A 14084-nucleotide genomic window follows, 5' to 3' on the forward strand; every position below is an offset into this window, starting at 1 on the left:
GTTATGCCAAACCTGACCACTATAAAAAAAAAAAAAAAAAAAAAAAAAAAAAAACACAAACATGTAACTTCACTTACTAAAAATAAAAGCAGATTCTGTTGGATATATTTTTGACAAAGCACTTCTGAGGTTAGAGCATTAAAGTGTGCTCTTGGCTTAAGAGCTATACAGAAATATAAGGGAACACTCTGCAAGAGAACCTCGACCACAGCAATAACTGCTTAGAAAACAATGGACAGAGCCAATCAAACTGCAATACAGGCTACAGAAAGTCACAAGGCAGTAGGAAGGGCAACTATGCAGGAATAGGTATTGTATTGAGCTGTCCACCTTGCATACATAATACTGTTCCTTAATATCTCAAACTTACTCCAAACCAAGAGTACACTAAGATTTATGTGAGGACCCATGAAAAAGGTATGGCTAATAATGTGTCCCCTGAGAACTATAAAAAAAAAAAAAAAAAAACGGCTGAATGATACATTGTGGTCCCCTTCAGGCACTTTAAATCTTGGTCCTCCAATACAACAAAATAATGTAACAAATTCTAAACAATAACACTAGCTCAATGCTAAAGTCCACATGTCGGAATTTTTTGGCAAATGAAAAGCCTGCTGCAGAGTTTGGCAGAACTCATGGTAGATCTTGCTTTGTACTGCAGCCCACACACCAGGGAGGGAATTACAAGTCTTGTTCCTGGTTGTAGCCATACTGGAGTTGATCATCATCATACTCGTTTGGAAGGTTGTCGGGATTTCCTTTAGGGCAATATTTGGGATCATAGATCTGACGACCCAATCCAAATATCTGGCCACTTTGGTTGGCCCCCTGGTTATATCCCATCTGCAGGGACATGGAAGAATTGTCACACTTTTCAGTGCCGGTCTTTGAATCGTAAATGTGTCGTCTCGTTCCAGGAGCAGTCATCCCCACCTAGAATAATGAAAAAGTAAATCATTGCCTTTAAGATGGAAGAGTGCATGCTGCAGAACATGTGTTACAGGTCTAAGCTCTGTGTTCTAACAGATCACAGGAATAAACATTCGGATGCGCTCACACTAGCATAATGAAGATGAAAAAAAAATGCATTTGTAAAATGCCTGCAAATAACGGAAGCAGATCTGATGACAAACTGACCACTACAAGTTCAGGTCATCAGACCTGCAGGCAGACATCAATATTACGCTATTATGAACCCAGCTTTTCAGCCGTTTGGCTCCTCTCGTCTCCCTAAGAGGTTATAGAGATTTCAGGTGGGAGAAAGTATTTCAGACTATTTCCTAATTCTATAAAATGACAACTTACATAGTTGGGAACATAATCTTCTAATTTATGACACTGGAATGCAGTGCAACTATGCAGATGACATTTTGTGTAGAAGGGAAGACTAGCTGTGCAAGATGTCAAATTTATAAGGTCATTCATGATGTTATCGTAGTGTTACATATGTTTATTATCTCGTGCCAAGCCAACTACTTACCTGACTAGCTCCTTTGTTGGTTCCCATTTGAAGGCTTATTGTAGAATGGTCCATAGGTGCCAAGATATTGTGCTTTGGGTCATACAGATGCCTTCTTGTTCCATAAGCTGTCATACCAGACTGGCTGGCACACTTATTAGTACCCATCTGTATATTGAAGAATATTAATATAAAAATTAGATAAATCACACCAACTAGCTAAGGCTGTATTCACACACTTTCATGTGGAAATCAGTTCCCTCCTCCTGGGCTGGATGGAATGGACCCATGATCCTTCTTATGCAGCTCACCAGTGGATAGAAACACTGCATAGGTATGTTCACTCCAAGTTAAAAAAAAAAAGTCTATTACCACATTTTAATAAATGTCAATGGAACGCATTGAAGTCAATGGAACGACGGCCACCCAATGCACAATGCGCTGATGTCAAATTAACGTTCATGACAATTGTTCGCTAATGTTATTTTTAGTTGTTCACACACTTTTTTCACCATCATTTTACAGTCCAAACTATTAAATTCAATGGTCAGTCAAAGAAAAACCACACCCAGAAGGTCTGAACTAGAATAATGTACCAACAGCTGTTATTGTAATGACAGGCGCACAAAATGTGAAATGACGGATGTCAATTTACAAAAATGGAAAGAAAAAAAATAAAAATAAATGTCACATGAACTTAGGGAATATGTCATTAGAAAACATTGTTAAACTTTTTTTTTTAGATTTTTGGAGGTGCTTTTTAATTTTCCATTTTACTAACTATATTTTTATTCTGGCAACTAGTCTTAAAACCTATGATGTCAGTTATTCAAGGTGTATGGAGTCTGCCGGAAAGTTATCTGTACAGCATTACAGCAAAAGGTGTTACCAGTAGAAGACAAAGCTCACAGCTTATGCAGATCACTTCACATCAACCAAGACAGAACAAGGCTAATGGTGCGTTTACACAGACAGATTTATCTGACAGATTTTTGAAGCCAAAGCCAGGAACAGACTATAAACAGGGAACAGGTCATAAAGGAAAAACAGATTTCTTCTCTTATCAAATCCATTCCTGGCTTTGGCTTCTAGAATCTGTCAGATAAATCTGCCTGTGTAAACGCACCATTAGTGCTCAGGATAAATACTGCAAAAGCCAAAACTTTTGGCTCTTTATTGGTTAAATATGTTCCATTAGACAATGTCAGCAACCTTACAATTTTTTTGTAGAAAAAGCATATCATGCAAAATGTCTACATGGGGTTTGCCCTCATGAGAGGTTTCATCCATACTTACTTGTAGTCCTATAACACACTGCCCTGCTTTTTTGGTGTTTTCATCAAAGTTTCTTTCTTGCTTCTCTGAATATTTTACTCCAATATCCACGTCACTGCGGAGACCTCTTGTCTTTGCCTAAAAGTAAAATCAGATCATGACCAGACAGACAATTCTCTGCTATACGATGCAGATTGGTAGCATGTCTGCATACTGATATATCTTGGTGCTAGTAGAAGAGAATGAGATAGAAGGATAGATATTAACTGCACACGGTACAGCCGATTGCTCCGGCCGCCATCAAACCTATCACAGCATTCAACACAGTCTCTTTCTTCACAGTTAGGCCGCGTTCACACATTCCAGACAGATTTCACCCCCCCCCCCCCCGGGCAGCATCTGTAATAAGATGCTGGGAGCAGGTAAATTTATTCATATACACTGGGCTGTAATGAATAAGCCACACGGCGCATATGAATATAGTTCCCCGCTCCCAGCATCTTATCACAGATGCTGCCCGGGCGGGGGAGAAATCCGTTACATGCATTCCACGTCCGTGTTCTGTGCAGAACACAGAACGTGTGAATGCAGCCTTACAACTAGTATACCCTGGGTTCACATGTTTTTCCTATCCGTTTAACATATCTGTTTTTATTTGGTTACTTTTAAACAGGCAGAAGAACAGTCAACCCTATTTTGGTTTACGTTAAAAAACAAAACAAAAAAAAACAACATCCATTTCGATTTTTTTCTTTTTTTTTAAATAATGGAAGTCAATGAAAAAACGGATCAAAACGGAGGGCATACAATTGCATCAGTTTTTTTCATAAAGCGTATATGTTAAAAGGATAGGGAAAAAGTAGTGTGAACCCGGCCTAAATTGATATTTATCAGAGTTGGAAACTTATATGAAACAAGTAAAATGCTAAAATAAAGCAAAAAAAAATAAAAAAAAAAATGATGGCAATTTAAAATACACTCAGTTGAACTATGTGCAGTTAATATCTACCCGTCTATGGTACACAGTGTGACCCAATCCTCTATAATAGGTTTTAGGCTGCATGCATCATTGAGGCCACCAGCTGGCTTTTAAAGGGGTAGTACAGCAAAAAATAAAATTCTTCCAAATCAACTGGTGCCCGAAAGTGCCAGAGATTAGTAATTTACACACACATATCAGTACTTATCCGCTGCAGGAAGTGGTATTCTTTCCAGTCTGGAGAGCAGGAGAGGTTTTCTATGGTGATTTGCTACAGCTCTAGACAGTTCCTGACATGGACAGAGGTGGCAGCAGAGAACACTGTCAGACTGGTAAGAATACACCATTTCCTGCAGGACATACAACAGCTGATAAGTACTGGAAGAGTTGAGATTTTTTTAATAGAAGTAAATAACAAATCTGTCACTTTCAGACAACAGTTGATTTGAAAGAATTTTTTTTTTTGCTCATAGGTTTGCATCAAATGTAACCTGTACAGTAACACAAAATAAATTAGGAATAGTCAAAGTACATTTCTTAGTTGTCCTTACACTGTTTAATTTCATACAGTTATATAAATATGACTAATGTATTATACATTATTTAATGGTGAGTTGTTGCTTTCCAAATGTAGGGCATGAACGCATCTAACAACCCATAAAGAGTAAAGCTCAGACTCCTTCCTTTGTTACATTACATTCTACAATGCATTATTCATGCTATCTAAACATTATTACAGTATGTTCACATGGCAGATGTGTTGTCCAAATGTCTGCAAATAAATGCCTTCTATACTTCTGAATGGGGCTCTAAAACAGGCACATGGATTTCCTCAAGCCCCATTCAGATGACTGGGACAATTGCAGAATGTTTCTGCAGTCAATCTGCCATGTGTAAACTCACATGTAAGAGAGAACCAACATACCATCCCGGCGAGCGCCAGCAAAGACACTTGGACCTGCGTCATATTTCCATTTTCAAAAAGGTCATTTGCTTCAAACAGATCCACAGATTTTATCCCATAGGCAGACATGGCTTTGATGAAGTTGGATAGGTTTTCAAGCTGAGAAACAAAGAACTATAAGTCTCTGAATCATAATATAGCATTTCTCACTGCTGCAAGTACAGAGCTGTGCTGTTCTCATACTATTACCATGCACTGGACTGGACCGGAGGGGATTGCCTCCCCAAAAATACTGTGTTTTTACTGCTGGATCACAAAAAACTACTTTTCAATATAAAAGTGTTGTCACCTGCTTGGTATGGCACAACCAGGTGTTCTTTTGAATTTCTGCTCAGAATGTCCAGTGAGCTAGCCTACCTAGCTAGAATTAGGCTGCATTAGGTTGTATCAACATCATGCCAGCAGCGGGGTAACTGTTTGAATCTCTACAGCACTGTAGTGACAGAGCCGTGGGGCTGGCATTACAGTGCCACAGAGATTCTAACAGTTTCCTTGCTTCCGGTATGATGTTGATACATAATGGCGAGTGGGAAAACCATCCAGGACAGGCAGTTACCACCCATAGGGCCGCAAATTTTTCAGACGTGTGAATGCAGCCTAATGCTGCGTTTACACGGAACGATTATCGTTCAAATTTGCACGATAACAATCGAATTCAAACGATAGCTGTACATGTAAACGCAGCAAACGATAAAACGAAGAGCGAGAAATCGATCATTTTGATTCTTAAATCGTCGTTCGCAAAACATTCGCAGATCGTTTCGTGTAAACAGTCGTTCACCGATTTAACCTATGTGTGAGATAGGTTTAAGCGATCGCAAAACGATCGTTCCGTCTATACTCTGATCGTTATATATAAAAAAAAAATCGTTACTTTGAAATCGTTCATCGTACGATCTTGTTAGTGTTTGAATTTTATTAGAATCTTGTTATGTTGTCTACTTTTTGTAGGGGATAAACCCTTTAAACATAATGCCCACAAATACATTTTTTTAGACATTTAGTCATTGTGATCAGCGAATACAAGTGACTGATATTTTCAGGACATGAATGACATTTCATGTTTCAGAAAAGAATCCAAAATATTTTGATCAGAGACCTCTTTGTAGTCTATATAGTCTCTACATATGCCTAATATTCCATTTACCCAAAGTAAAATACTAAACAAAAACCTGATGCCAGTTTTGCTTGGAGACATTAATCTTTGGGATGGAGTTTGGCCTCAACTTGTTCATAAGCCTAAAAAGAGAAACAGTGTAAAAGAAATGTAAACAATGTAAAGTCCTTTTGTTCTCTTTGACATGCAATACTTACTCGCATAAAATGACGCCATCTTTTAAACCCTTCTGGAAATCGGGCCCAATGGACATTCCAGTGACCTCTTCAATCCAGACTTGAAGCTCGGCCTCCTTCTGAGGATCATATTTCTGGGCCAACTGTTATAGAAGAGGAGGAAATATTTAGCACTTACACACTTCACTAGCAAATCTGAGAAGAGATCAATACTTTTGCTCATGAAAAAAACAGCTTTAATTGGTCTTCATATAGAGACCTTTTAGGGCACATAATTCAGCACTGTGATAAGGAAATGTCAAGCCCTACCACCAGTGTAGAACCGCTTTTCTGGGCTAAAGAAAAAACCTTTCAGAATGTACTACTCATTGGGACGGGTAATAAACTGGCCTCCACCTTCCCTGAGGGATGGTGCGTCAGACACAGGGTGTGTTACATAGCAGTGCACTGTCCCCTTACTCATCATAAGACAGCCTCGCTGTAACCTCAATGATTGTATCAGTCACTTGACTTTACATGTATATTCTTGCCAAGTGATGACAGAAGGAGCACTCATATGAGACTACTGTGGAAATCCTAATGAGTTTTTATTGTGATGCCAGGAGAGCAGTAAAAATACATGACATGGCTTACAGACTAAAGATTTACATGTCACAAATGATATAGGGTTAGAACCCCTTAGGAGTAAATCTAAGCTATTGCATATGCTTATAAAGGACAACCTATAGAAACTCCCATGGGACATCCGCCATCTGAGACATATGTTTCATCGAAACTGTGGCTGATGTAGGTCCAGCCTGAAGCTATACATCTGTACTTGTAAAAGAAGAAGGGGTCAGGGTATTTTTAAGAGCATCTGTGATCTCTCCTGATCTGTCTGTCTAGCGTCTCCCATTAAAGTCTGGTGCATCTTTGGTTAGCACTGTTCATTCTGTCCTTCCTATGTCATTCATCCTAGCAACGGAGAAAACAGACAACTACTGTTCAACTGGACATGCCCCTAGCCACTGGCACTGTAAGAATGTGAAGGAACACAACCTTATAACAAAGGGAATGGGAATGCCCAGCTGACAATTTATCCATAGAAGAAAGGCTCACATTGTTATTATATGGGGATTACATGTACTTATTATAACACTGGAGAGCCGACAGACCCTCTCTCTAAAGGAAAACTCATTCATGCAGAACCTTTTAGAAGAGTGTTCATTTCTTCAGTGTCTGTCATAAGCAAGCAAAGTGTTTTCAGAGGACTGAAGGTGTCACACGTTCAGTCTAACATACAACTCTTACAGTTTGTCACTTTCTAATAACTTGTGGTAAAGGGTGTGGGCAAAAAAAGATAGACAAGGTGGCCACAAACATTAGATATAGGCCGTTAGCGGGCCTCTTTGTCTGTCAATCACTCTGCACAGTGCGCTTAAGGCACAGAGAGCCATGACTAGTCACAGCCCCGACAACGACAGGAGACCTGGATGCAAGGTGAACGCAGCAAGTCTGGGAGCCCCAGAAGCACAAGTGTGCTTGTTGGATTCCTTTAAATAATAGTAATGGTTTAACAGTTTGATTTCATCAATTTTAGCCTAATGTGTATGTGTACCTAAAGACTACTGTCATCTGGTTGTACAGTGCAGGACCAGTCTGTCTTCCACATGCAATGGTGTAGCGTGGCTGCACTGTGAGTGCATGCACCCTATGAACTGTCACAACTGTAGGCTCAACAGATTTTTGTTTTTACTAATATATATAAGAAATTTTATATATGTAATTTACATTTTTCAAGACATCTACTTGCTTTCATTCCATAGGAACGCTCTCAGAGAAACCAGTCCCAGTCATGTGACCGACAGGATTGGCTCCTTACAAGAACCGATACAGTCACTGTAAGCAGTCCTGTACCTGTGTGTCCATACCACCACCAAGACAGGACTGTCTACAGAAACAATGAAGGCATCAATAGAATTATAGCAAGCAAACATCCTGAACGGATACACAAAAACTATAGCAGAAAATTGTATATTTTGGAAAGAAGATTTAAAAAAAATCTATATATCCTGTAGGAAATATAGGCGACTGTGCAGTACATGCAGTTATGGAGAAGCCATTCCACCAGAGCGGATATCAGCTATAGGGTCCTCCTGTAGGAGATCATGAAGCTAAAACCCTAGGGACATCTTCAAAGGGAAAAGGCAGAAACTGTTTCAGTGTTTCACACACAAAGGGATAATAGCAGAAGGTCAGTATTACCTCCTGTCATTGTAATGGTACAATACAGACAAAGGAAAGGCTCAGAGAAGACATACTAGCATGGTTAAAATTGCTATCCAGGCTAATGTACAGCCATGTATGCTCATAAGGATAATACGCTACTAATACCTTCCCTGCTGAAGCTGTGTCCTTTTTGTATATTTCTGCAGCCACCCAGCCTGCTCTATGTCACTTGTCTATGAGATGGCTGCACACAGTGATACTTATCACTCAATGCACCACAAATAATGATTTTTCTCACATGGCCATGTAACTGCAACCGCCTATGGGCAGGAACACCATCCAGAAAGGATCCATTGCATTTCAATATCCAGACCCTTTGTTCTTAGGGAGAAAAGCCACTGCCAAAAGCACCTGGATGCAGCTTACCCAACTTTCCCCATGAAATGTATTTTCAGGCAAGCCGCATATGCTTGGGGGGTTTGGGAGCGAGAGTGGTCTTCTTGTTAGTAACCGAATGTGAATGGCCAGAGTCTATTCTTTGATGTAACCTATACAAAGCTGACCATCCAAATGGAACAGATCCCAGATTGCTGCTATATGGTGAATATCGGAGACAGTCTGATAGCCTTTCCAGGGAAGCTGTCATCATTTTGACCACTCAGCAGCTTCTCCCCACTCCACCAGCCTTGGGTGAAGACACAGGGGATCACCCTGATGACTTGTGGTTCAGGCAGCGTGAAAGTGATGACAGGTTCCCTTTCAAACATATTTGCCCATTGGACACTGTTTGCACTTTACATTTCACAGAGGGAAATGGATTCTTCTCTGACAATCATGTATGCATTTCAGAGGGCTGAGACATAAAGATTTGGGGGGGTCTGGGGCACCCGCTGTGTGTGAGAGATTGGACAGACCCATTCTAGATGTAAACATGGCAGTTCTGGAAGAAAGCCTGGAGAGTCCATGCCATTGTATGCGCCCAGGTAACTACCACTCCTGACAGGGTGTATATATAGGAACCACTGGTTGGGGGCACTACCTTTCTGGGGGGGCATAGTGATGCTTCATACTGGGGAGCCTCACATACACGAAACTTTACTGAAAAGTTTTCCTGATAATGCAGGACTTATAGGAGAAGGTGTGAGGGCCAGCCCAGGAGAACTGCCAGAACCGCAGCCCAGGAGAACAGCCAGAACCGCAGCCCAGGAGAGCTGCCAGAACCGCAGACACACCGAGACAGTCCCTTCATGCGTGCCGCCTCTCTGCATGGATGTAGTGAGCAGCTGCAGGAGGACAGAGCAGTGATGGAAGCAGCCCCCTTCCCGCCATGCACGTCCTTACCCGATTCCTGACTTCGGCGGACAGGCCATAGGCCGGGCCCTTGTTGAACTGGCTGCTCATCGCTACCGGGAGGAGTGCGCGGCCTCTACTGCTCCGTCTGCTCCGCGCCCAGCGCCCCGTCTGTCTGTCCGTCCGTCTGTCTGTCTGAGTCACTCCTCTCTGATTGAGTCAATGTCTGCGATCAGGCCCCGCCCCACGTCTCCCATTGGCTGCTGATAAAAATCCCCATATATGGGCAGAGAGCTCCGCATTCCTTAGGATGGGCATTTCCTGCCAGTCCCAAAATGTGAGCGAATTCCCTCAAAGCGTCCGGCGTGGGAGCAGGTAGCGGGCATGGGGGGGCGAGCGGCGCAGGTGGAGGGGCCCCGGGGACGTGTGCCACCACCCACATGGCTATACACCTATATAAAGTGTTCATGCTGTGGTAATATTACCTGAACATGCAGAGGAGATGTACACTATGCAGGCTATTGTGTATACACCTATATATGGCGTATAGGCAAGTGTGTATACATCGATACACAGTGTACATTCTATTGTGTACATAGGAGATATAAACTGTACAGGCTATGAAGAGGAGGTATATATTATACGTGTCTAGTGTACATAATGTGGAGATATACAGGCTATTGTTTATACCCCCACATCTAATGGACATGCTATGGAGGTATACACTGTGCAGGCTTTTGTGTGTCTGCCTCTATATAATGTACATCACAGAATATAGATATATATTATACAGGCTATTGTGTATACACATATGGGGGAGGGGGAATTTATGAAACAATAAGGCGCCTTTTTTGGCACAGAAAAATTGCTAAATTCTGCGCAACCGCATAGGTGCACAAAATTATGTGACATTTCCCAGAAGCACACTAATCCCGCCTACTTCCGCTGACGCTGAAAATAGGCATGATTTATCATGTGTGACTAAGGGTACTATTACACAGAACCATATTCGGCCGATAATAAATTCAACGATCAGCTGATGTCAACAATCATCGGCTGATCGTTGATATAGGTCTACACCTATAAGTGTTGAGTGCTGACCAGGCATCGCTATGTGTAATAGCGGTGCGCGGCCGGCGGCTGACGATATACATTAACTATCCAGGCTGCAGGGCTTCTCTTGCGGTCTTTTCCCTGGGTCCCGTGCGATCCAGCTTCAGAGCAGCCTGTCTGAGCTGACAGGCCGCTCAGCCAATCACAGGCTGGGACCACTGCAGCCAGTGATTGGCTGAGTGGCCTGTTAGCTGAGACAGGCTGCTCTGAAGCTGGAGCGCGTGAGACTCGGGGAGAAGAAGACCGCAAGAGGAGCCCTGCAGCCTGGATAGGTGATGTATAAAGTTAAGCAAGGGCTGCAAGGACATCAGTAACAATGTCCATGCAGCCCTTGTTAAACGATAATTGGGCCGTGTAATAGGCCCAGTAAATGAGCTAGATCGGCACTCGTTTACAGTTAATATCGGGCCCCATCGGCCCGTGTAATACCCTAAAAGTACTCGCACATAGGGGGAGATTTTTCTGTGTGTGGTCTAATTCTGCTACTAAAAGTGCAATTTACTTTAAGGGATAAGCCCGGTCTATTTTCTGTGGTGGGGATTTTTTTGTTTCACAATTGCCTCCAAGTAGTCTCATTGGTCCAGATTTGCCCCCCAAGGCAATGAGCATTAAATAGCCAGAGCATTACATAGCCCCTGAGGCAACCAGCATTAAATGCCTAGAGCACTAGCTAGCACCCTAGTCAACAAGCATTTACTGCTCACTTTTTTTTTTCTTTTTCCAGATACCTTTATGCTGTAATAATCAGTGGATTTTAATGATAAATAAAATGGTCAACAAGGGGTGTGGGGGTATTTTTATTTGAATAAAAAAGTAATTTGGTGTAGTCTTTTTTTTTTTTTTTTTTTATTAACCCTTAGGCAACCCTAGACGTACCTGTACATCCAGGGCCGCCCACCCGGCCGGGGGTCTGTGCTGTAATGGCATTCGTAATGGCATTCCAACTGCAGTATCCGGAAGCAATCGAGCAATCTCATCGATCTATGCTGTATATCTATGCAGCATAGATCGCAATGAGAGATCAGTGTACTTATGCTAGAAGTCCCCCAGGGGGAATAACCCTAACCCCAGTGGGGGCTTCTAGTATAAGTGTAAAAGTAAAAAAAAGTGTCATTAATAATAAAAAGCCCCCTCCCCTAATAAAAGTGTGAATCACCCCCCTTTTCCCATGTTATAAATAAAAATAAATAAATAAACATGTTTGTTATCGCGGCGTGCGTAATCGCCGGAACAATTAATTAATCACATTCCAGATCTCGCACGGTGAACGGCACAAGCGCGAAAAATCCCAAAGTGCTAAATTGGTTGCATCAAATCCAGAAAATTGTAATAAAAAGCGATCAAAATGTCGCATATGCGCAATCAAGGTACCGATTGAAAGAACACATCATGGTGCAAAAAATGAACATATATTTGTTAACAATGGTTACAAGCCATCAGATAAAATAAAAGTTATACATGTTACATATCGTAATCGTAACGACTTGAGGAACATATGTAACAAGTCAGTTTTACACCAGGGCGAATGGCGTAAAAAAAAAATCGTTTATCATTAACGATTATGCGAACGATAATCGTCCCATGGAATAGGGCTTTAAGTTTAAATGGCAAACACCAACATCCCACATTACCCCAGCACCTACCGCCACAGGAGTGCTGGCAAGAGGTGAGTACCAATAGTCCTGAAATATTAAAGAATGGTGCTGCTGGAGTGGACGGTGGCAGGGCTACTGGTACTCGGCTCTTGCCGGTACCCTGATTGTGGTGGGTACTGGGGAATTATTTGGGGGTTGGTGGTTGTCATTTTTTAAGCTAACACTAAGCCCCGACTTAGTAGTGAAAGCCATTAGAGATGAGCGAACCGGGTTCGAGTCGATTCCAAACCCGAACGTTCGGTATTTGATTAGCGGGGGCTGCTGAAGTTGGATAAAGCTCTAAGGTTGTCTGGAAAACATGGATACAGCCAATGACTATATCCATGATTTCCACATAGCCTTAGGGCTTTATCCAACTTCAGCAGCCACCGCTAATCAAATGCCAAAAGCTCGGGTTCGGATCGACTCGAGCATGCTCGAGGTTCGCTCATCTCTAGAAGCCATCCATTAAACGGCTTCCACTACTAAGCATGTAAATTAATTTAAAAAAAACAATAGACCAAGATTTTTTTTTTTTAAATTAAAATAAAAACGCTCCCACACCCCTCGTCAAACGGTTTATTTAGCATTAAAATCTACTGGTCATCGACATTGTCCTCTGGATATGGGTATCTGAAAAAAATTAACAGTGTGCCCACTCCAGCCAGTAAGGTTTTAGCAAGTGGGGGGGGAGACACAAAGCATAGATGTGTAGACAGCACTGCATAGTGTTGGCCCCTCCCCCACTTGCTAAATGAAGTAAGGGGTTAACTCCTCACTTGCTGGTGTGGGCACACTCCACTCAGCCAAGCAAGTGTGGCCCCTCCCCCCACTTGCTTGGCTAAGCGCATTGAACAGCAAGTAAGGAGTCACTACCTTGGCTTATAAGGTGTTTCGGTGCACTAGGCAAAGAAGGTAAGTGGCTCCAACTGTATTTGTCCCCATATAGTATAGGTCCCATTGTGCAGCAGTCCCTATATATTACAGGTCCCTCTGTGCAATAACCCCTATATAGTATAGGCCTCCGTGTGCAATGTCCCCATATCCTATAGCAGGGATGGGGAACCTCCGGCCCTTCAACTGTTGCGTAACTACAATTCCCATCATGCCTCAGCAGCTAATGCTAAGCTTTGGCTGTCCAGGCATGATGGGAATTGTAGTTTTGCAACAGCTAGAGGGCCGAAGGTTTCCCATCCCTGTCCTATAGGCTCTACTGTACAGCAGTCCCTAGATGTCACAGGTCCCTCTATCTAATAGTCCCTATATAGTATAGGTCCCCTGTACAACATCCCCATATACTATAGGCACCCATGTGCAGCAGCCCCTACATATTAAAGCCCTCTTGTGCAGCACCAGCATAATATAGCTCCCTGTGTAGACCCCGCATAGTATAGCCTCTGTGTAGCCCCCACAAACGATAAACACAGGACCAGCGTGTTGCAGGTGAATCAAGACTTTTCTTTTTTGTTTGGGGGGTTTTTGCTCTGCTTTGTGTTTCTGTTCTTCCTGGTTTGGTATTTCCCAGAATGCAAGGCTTTCCCTCATGTGACCATCACAGTCCCCACCAATTACTATCAGTAAAATTAGTGCAGCAGCTGCTTCTGTTCGGTCAGAGATGGTGAATCACTCAGGGGATTGGGTTATCCAGCCAAGCCTCCTGTGACATCACGCCATGCATCATCAGCAAACACAAACAATGTGAGACAGAGGCATGTAAGATTTGTCTCCTAAGGGTAGCTTCACACGCTAGGTCCTGGCAGTTCACTGTCAGTACATCCGCGCAGCGGTCTGAACGACCGCTGCGTGTATGTAATTCTGCCGGCCGCTTAACCCCTTCTGATGCCGCCCGCCTCCTGCTCCCCTCTGTAT

General features: G+C 42.5%; 2 protein-coding genes across 3 annotated transcripts in view; one reads left to right on the forward strand and one right to left on the reverse strand.

Moving 5' to 3' along the window:
* Window positions 1-180: 180 nt before the first annotated feature.
* Window positions 181-9662, reverse strand: CNN2 (calponin 2). The gene is made up of 7 exons (XM_069964468.1): window positions 9520-9662; window positions 5992-6113; window positions 5850-5916; window positions 4639-4776; window positions 2756-2872; window positions 1481-1627; window positions 181-933 (listed from the first exon to the last, which is right to left on the reverse strand). The coding sequence occupies exons 1-7, from the start codon at window positions 9577-9579 to the stop codon at window positions 682-684; spliced, it is 903 nt and encodes a 300-aa protein (XP_069820569.1). The 5' UTR covers window positions 9580-9662; the 3' UTR covers window positions 181-681.
* A 117-nt stretch (window positions 9663-9779) lies between these two features.
* The window catches only part of ARHGAP45 (Rho GTPase activating protein 45), a 121074-nt gene continuing 116769 nt past the window's right edge, over window positions 9780-14084 (forward strand). For both annotated transcript variants that reach the window (XM_069962399.1, XM_069962400.1), the window contains exon 1: window positions 9780-9805. The gene's annotated coding sequence lies outside the window, so the exon portion shown is untranslated. The remainder of the gene's footprint in view (window positions 9806-14084) is intronic.

This window comes from Dendropsophus ebraccatus, chromosome 3, assembly GCF_027789765.1.
Source record: "Dendropsophus ebraccatus isolate aDenEbr1 chromosome 3, aDenEbr1.pat, whole genome shotgun sequence".
Classification (NCBI taxonomy): domain Eukaryota; kingdom Metazoa; phylum Chordata; class Amphibia; order Anura; family Hylidae; genus Dendropsophus; species Dendropsophus ebraccatus.

Bases quoted from the DNA above. Each gene is read 5' to 3' on its own strand.
- CNN2 (XM_069964468.1), bottom strand. From the start codon at position 9,579: ATGAGCAGCCAGTTCAACAAGGGCCCGGCCTATGGCCTGTCCGCCGAA. The intron at 6,114-9,519 runs GTAAGGACGTGC...CTTCTATAACAG, and splicing joins CCGCCGAAGTCAGGAATCGG to TTGGCCCAGAAATATGATCC. The intron at 5,917-5,991 runs GTAAGTATTGCA...TTCTCTTTTTAG, and splicing joins GATGGCGTCATTTTATGCGA to GCTTATGAACAAGTTGAGGC.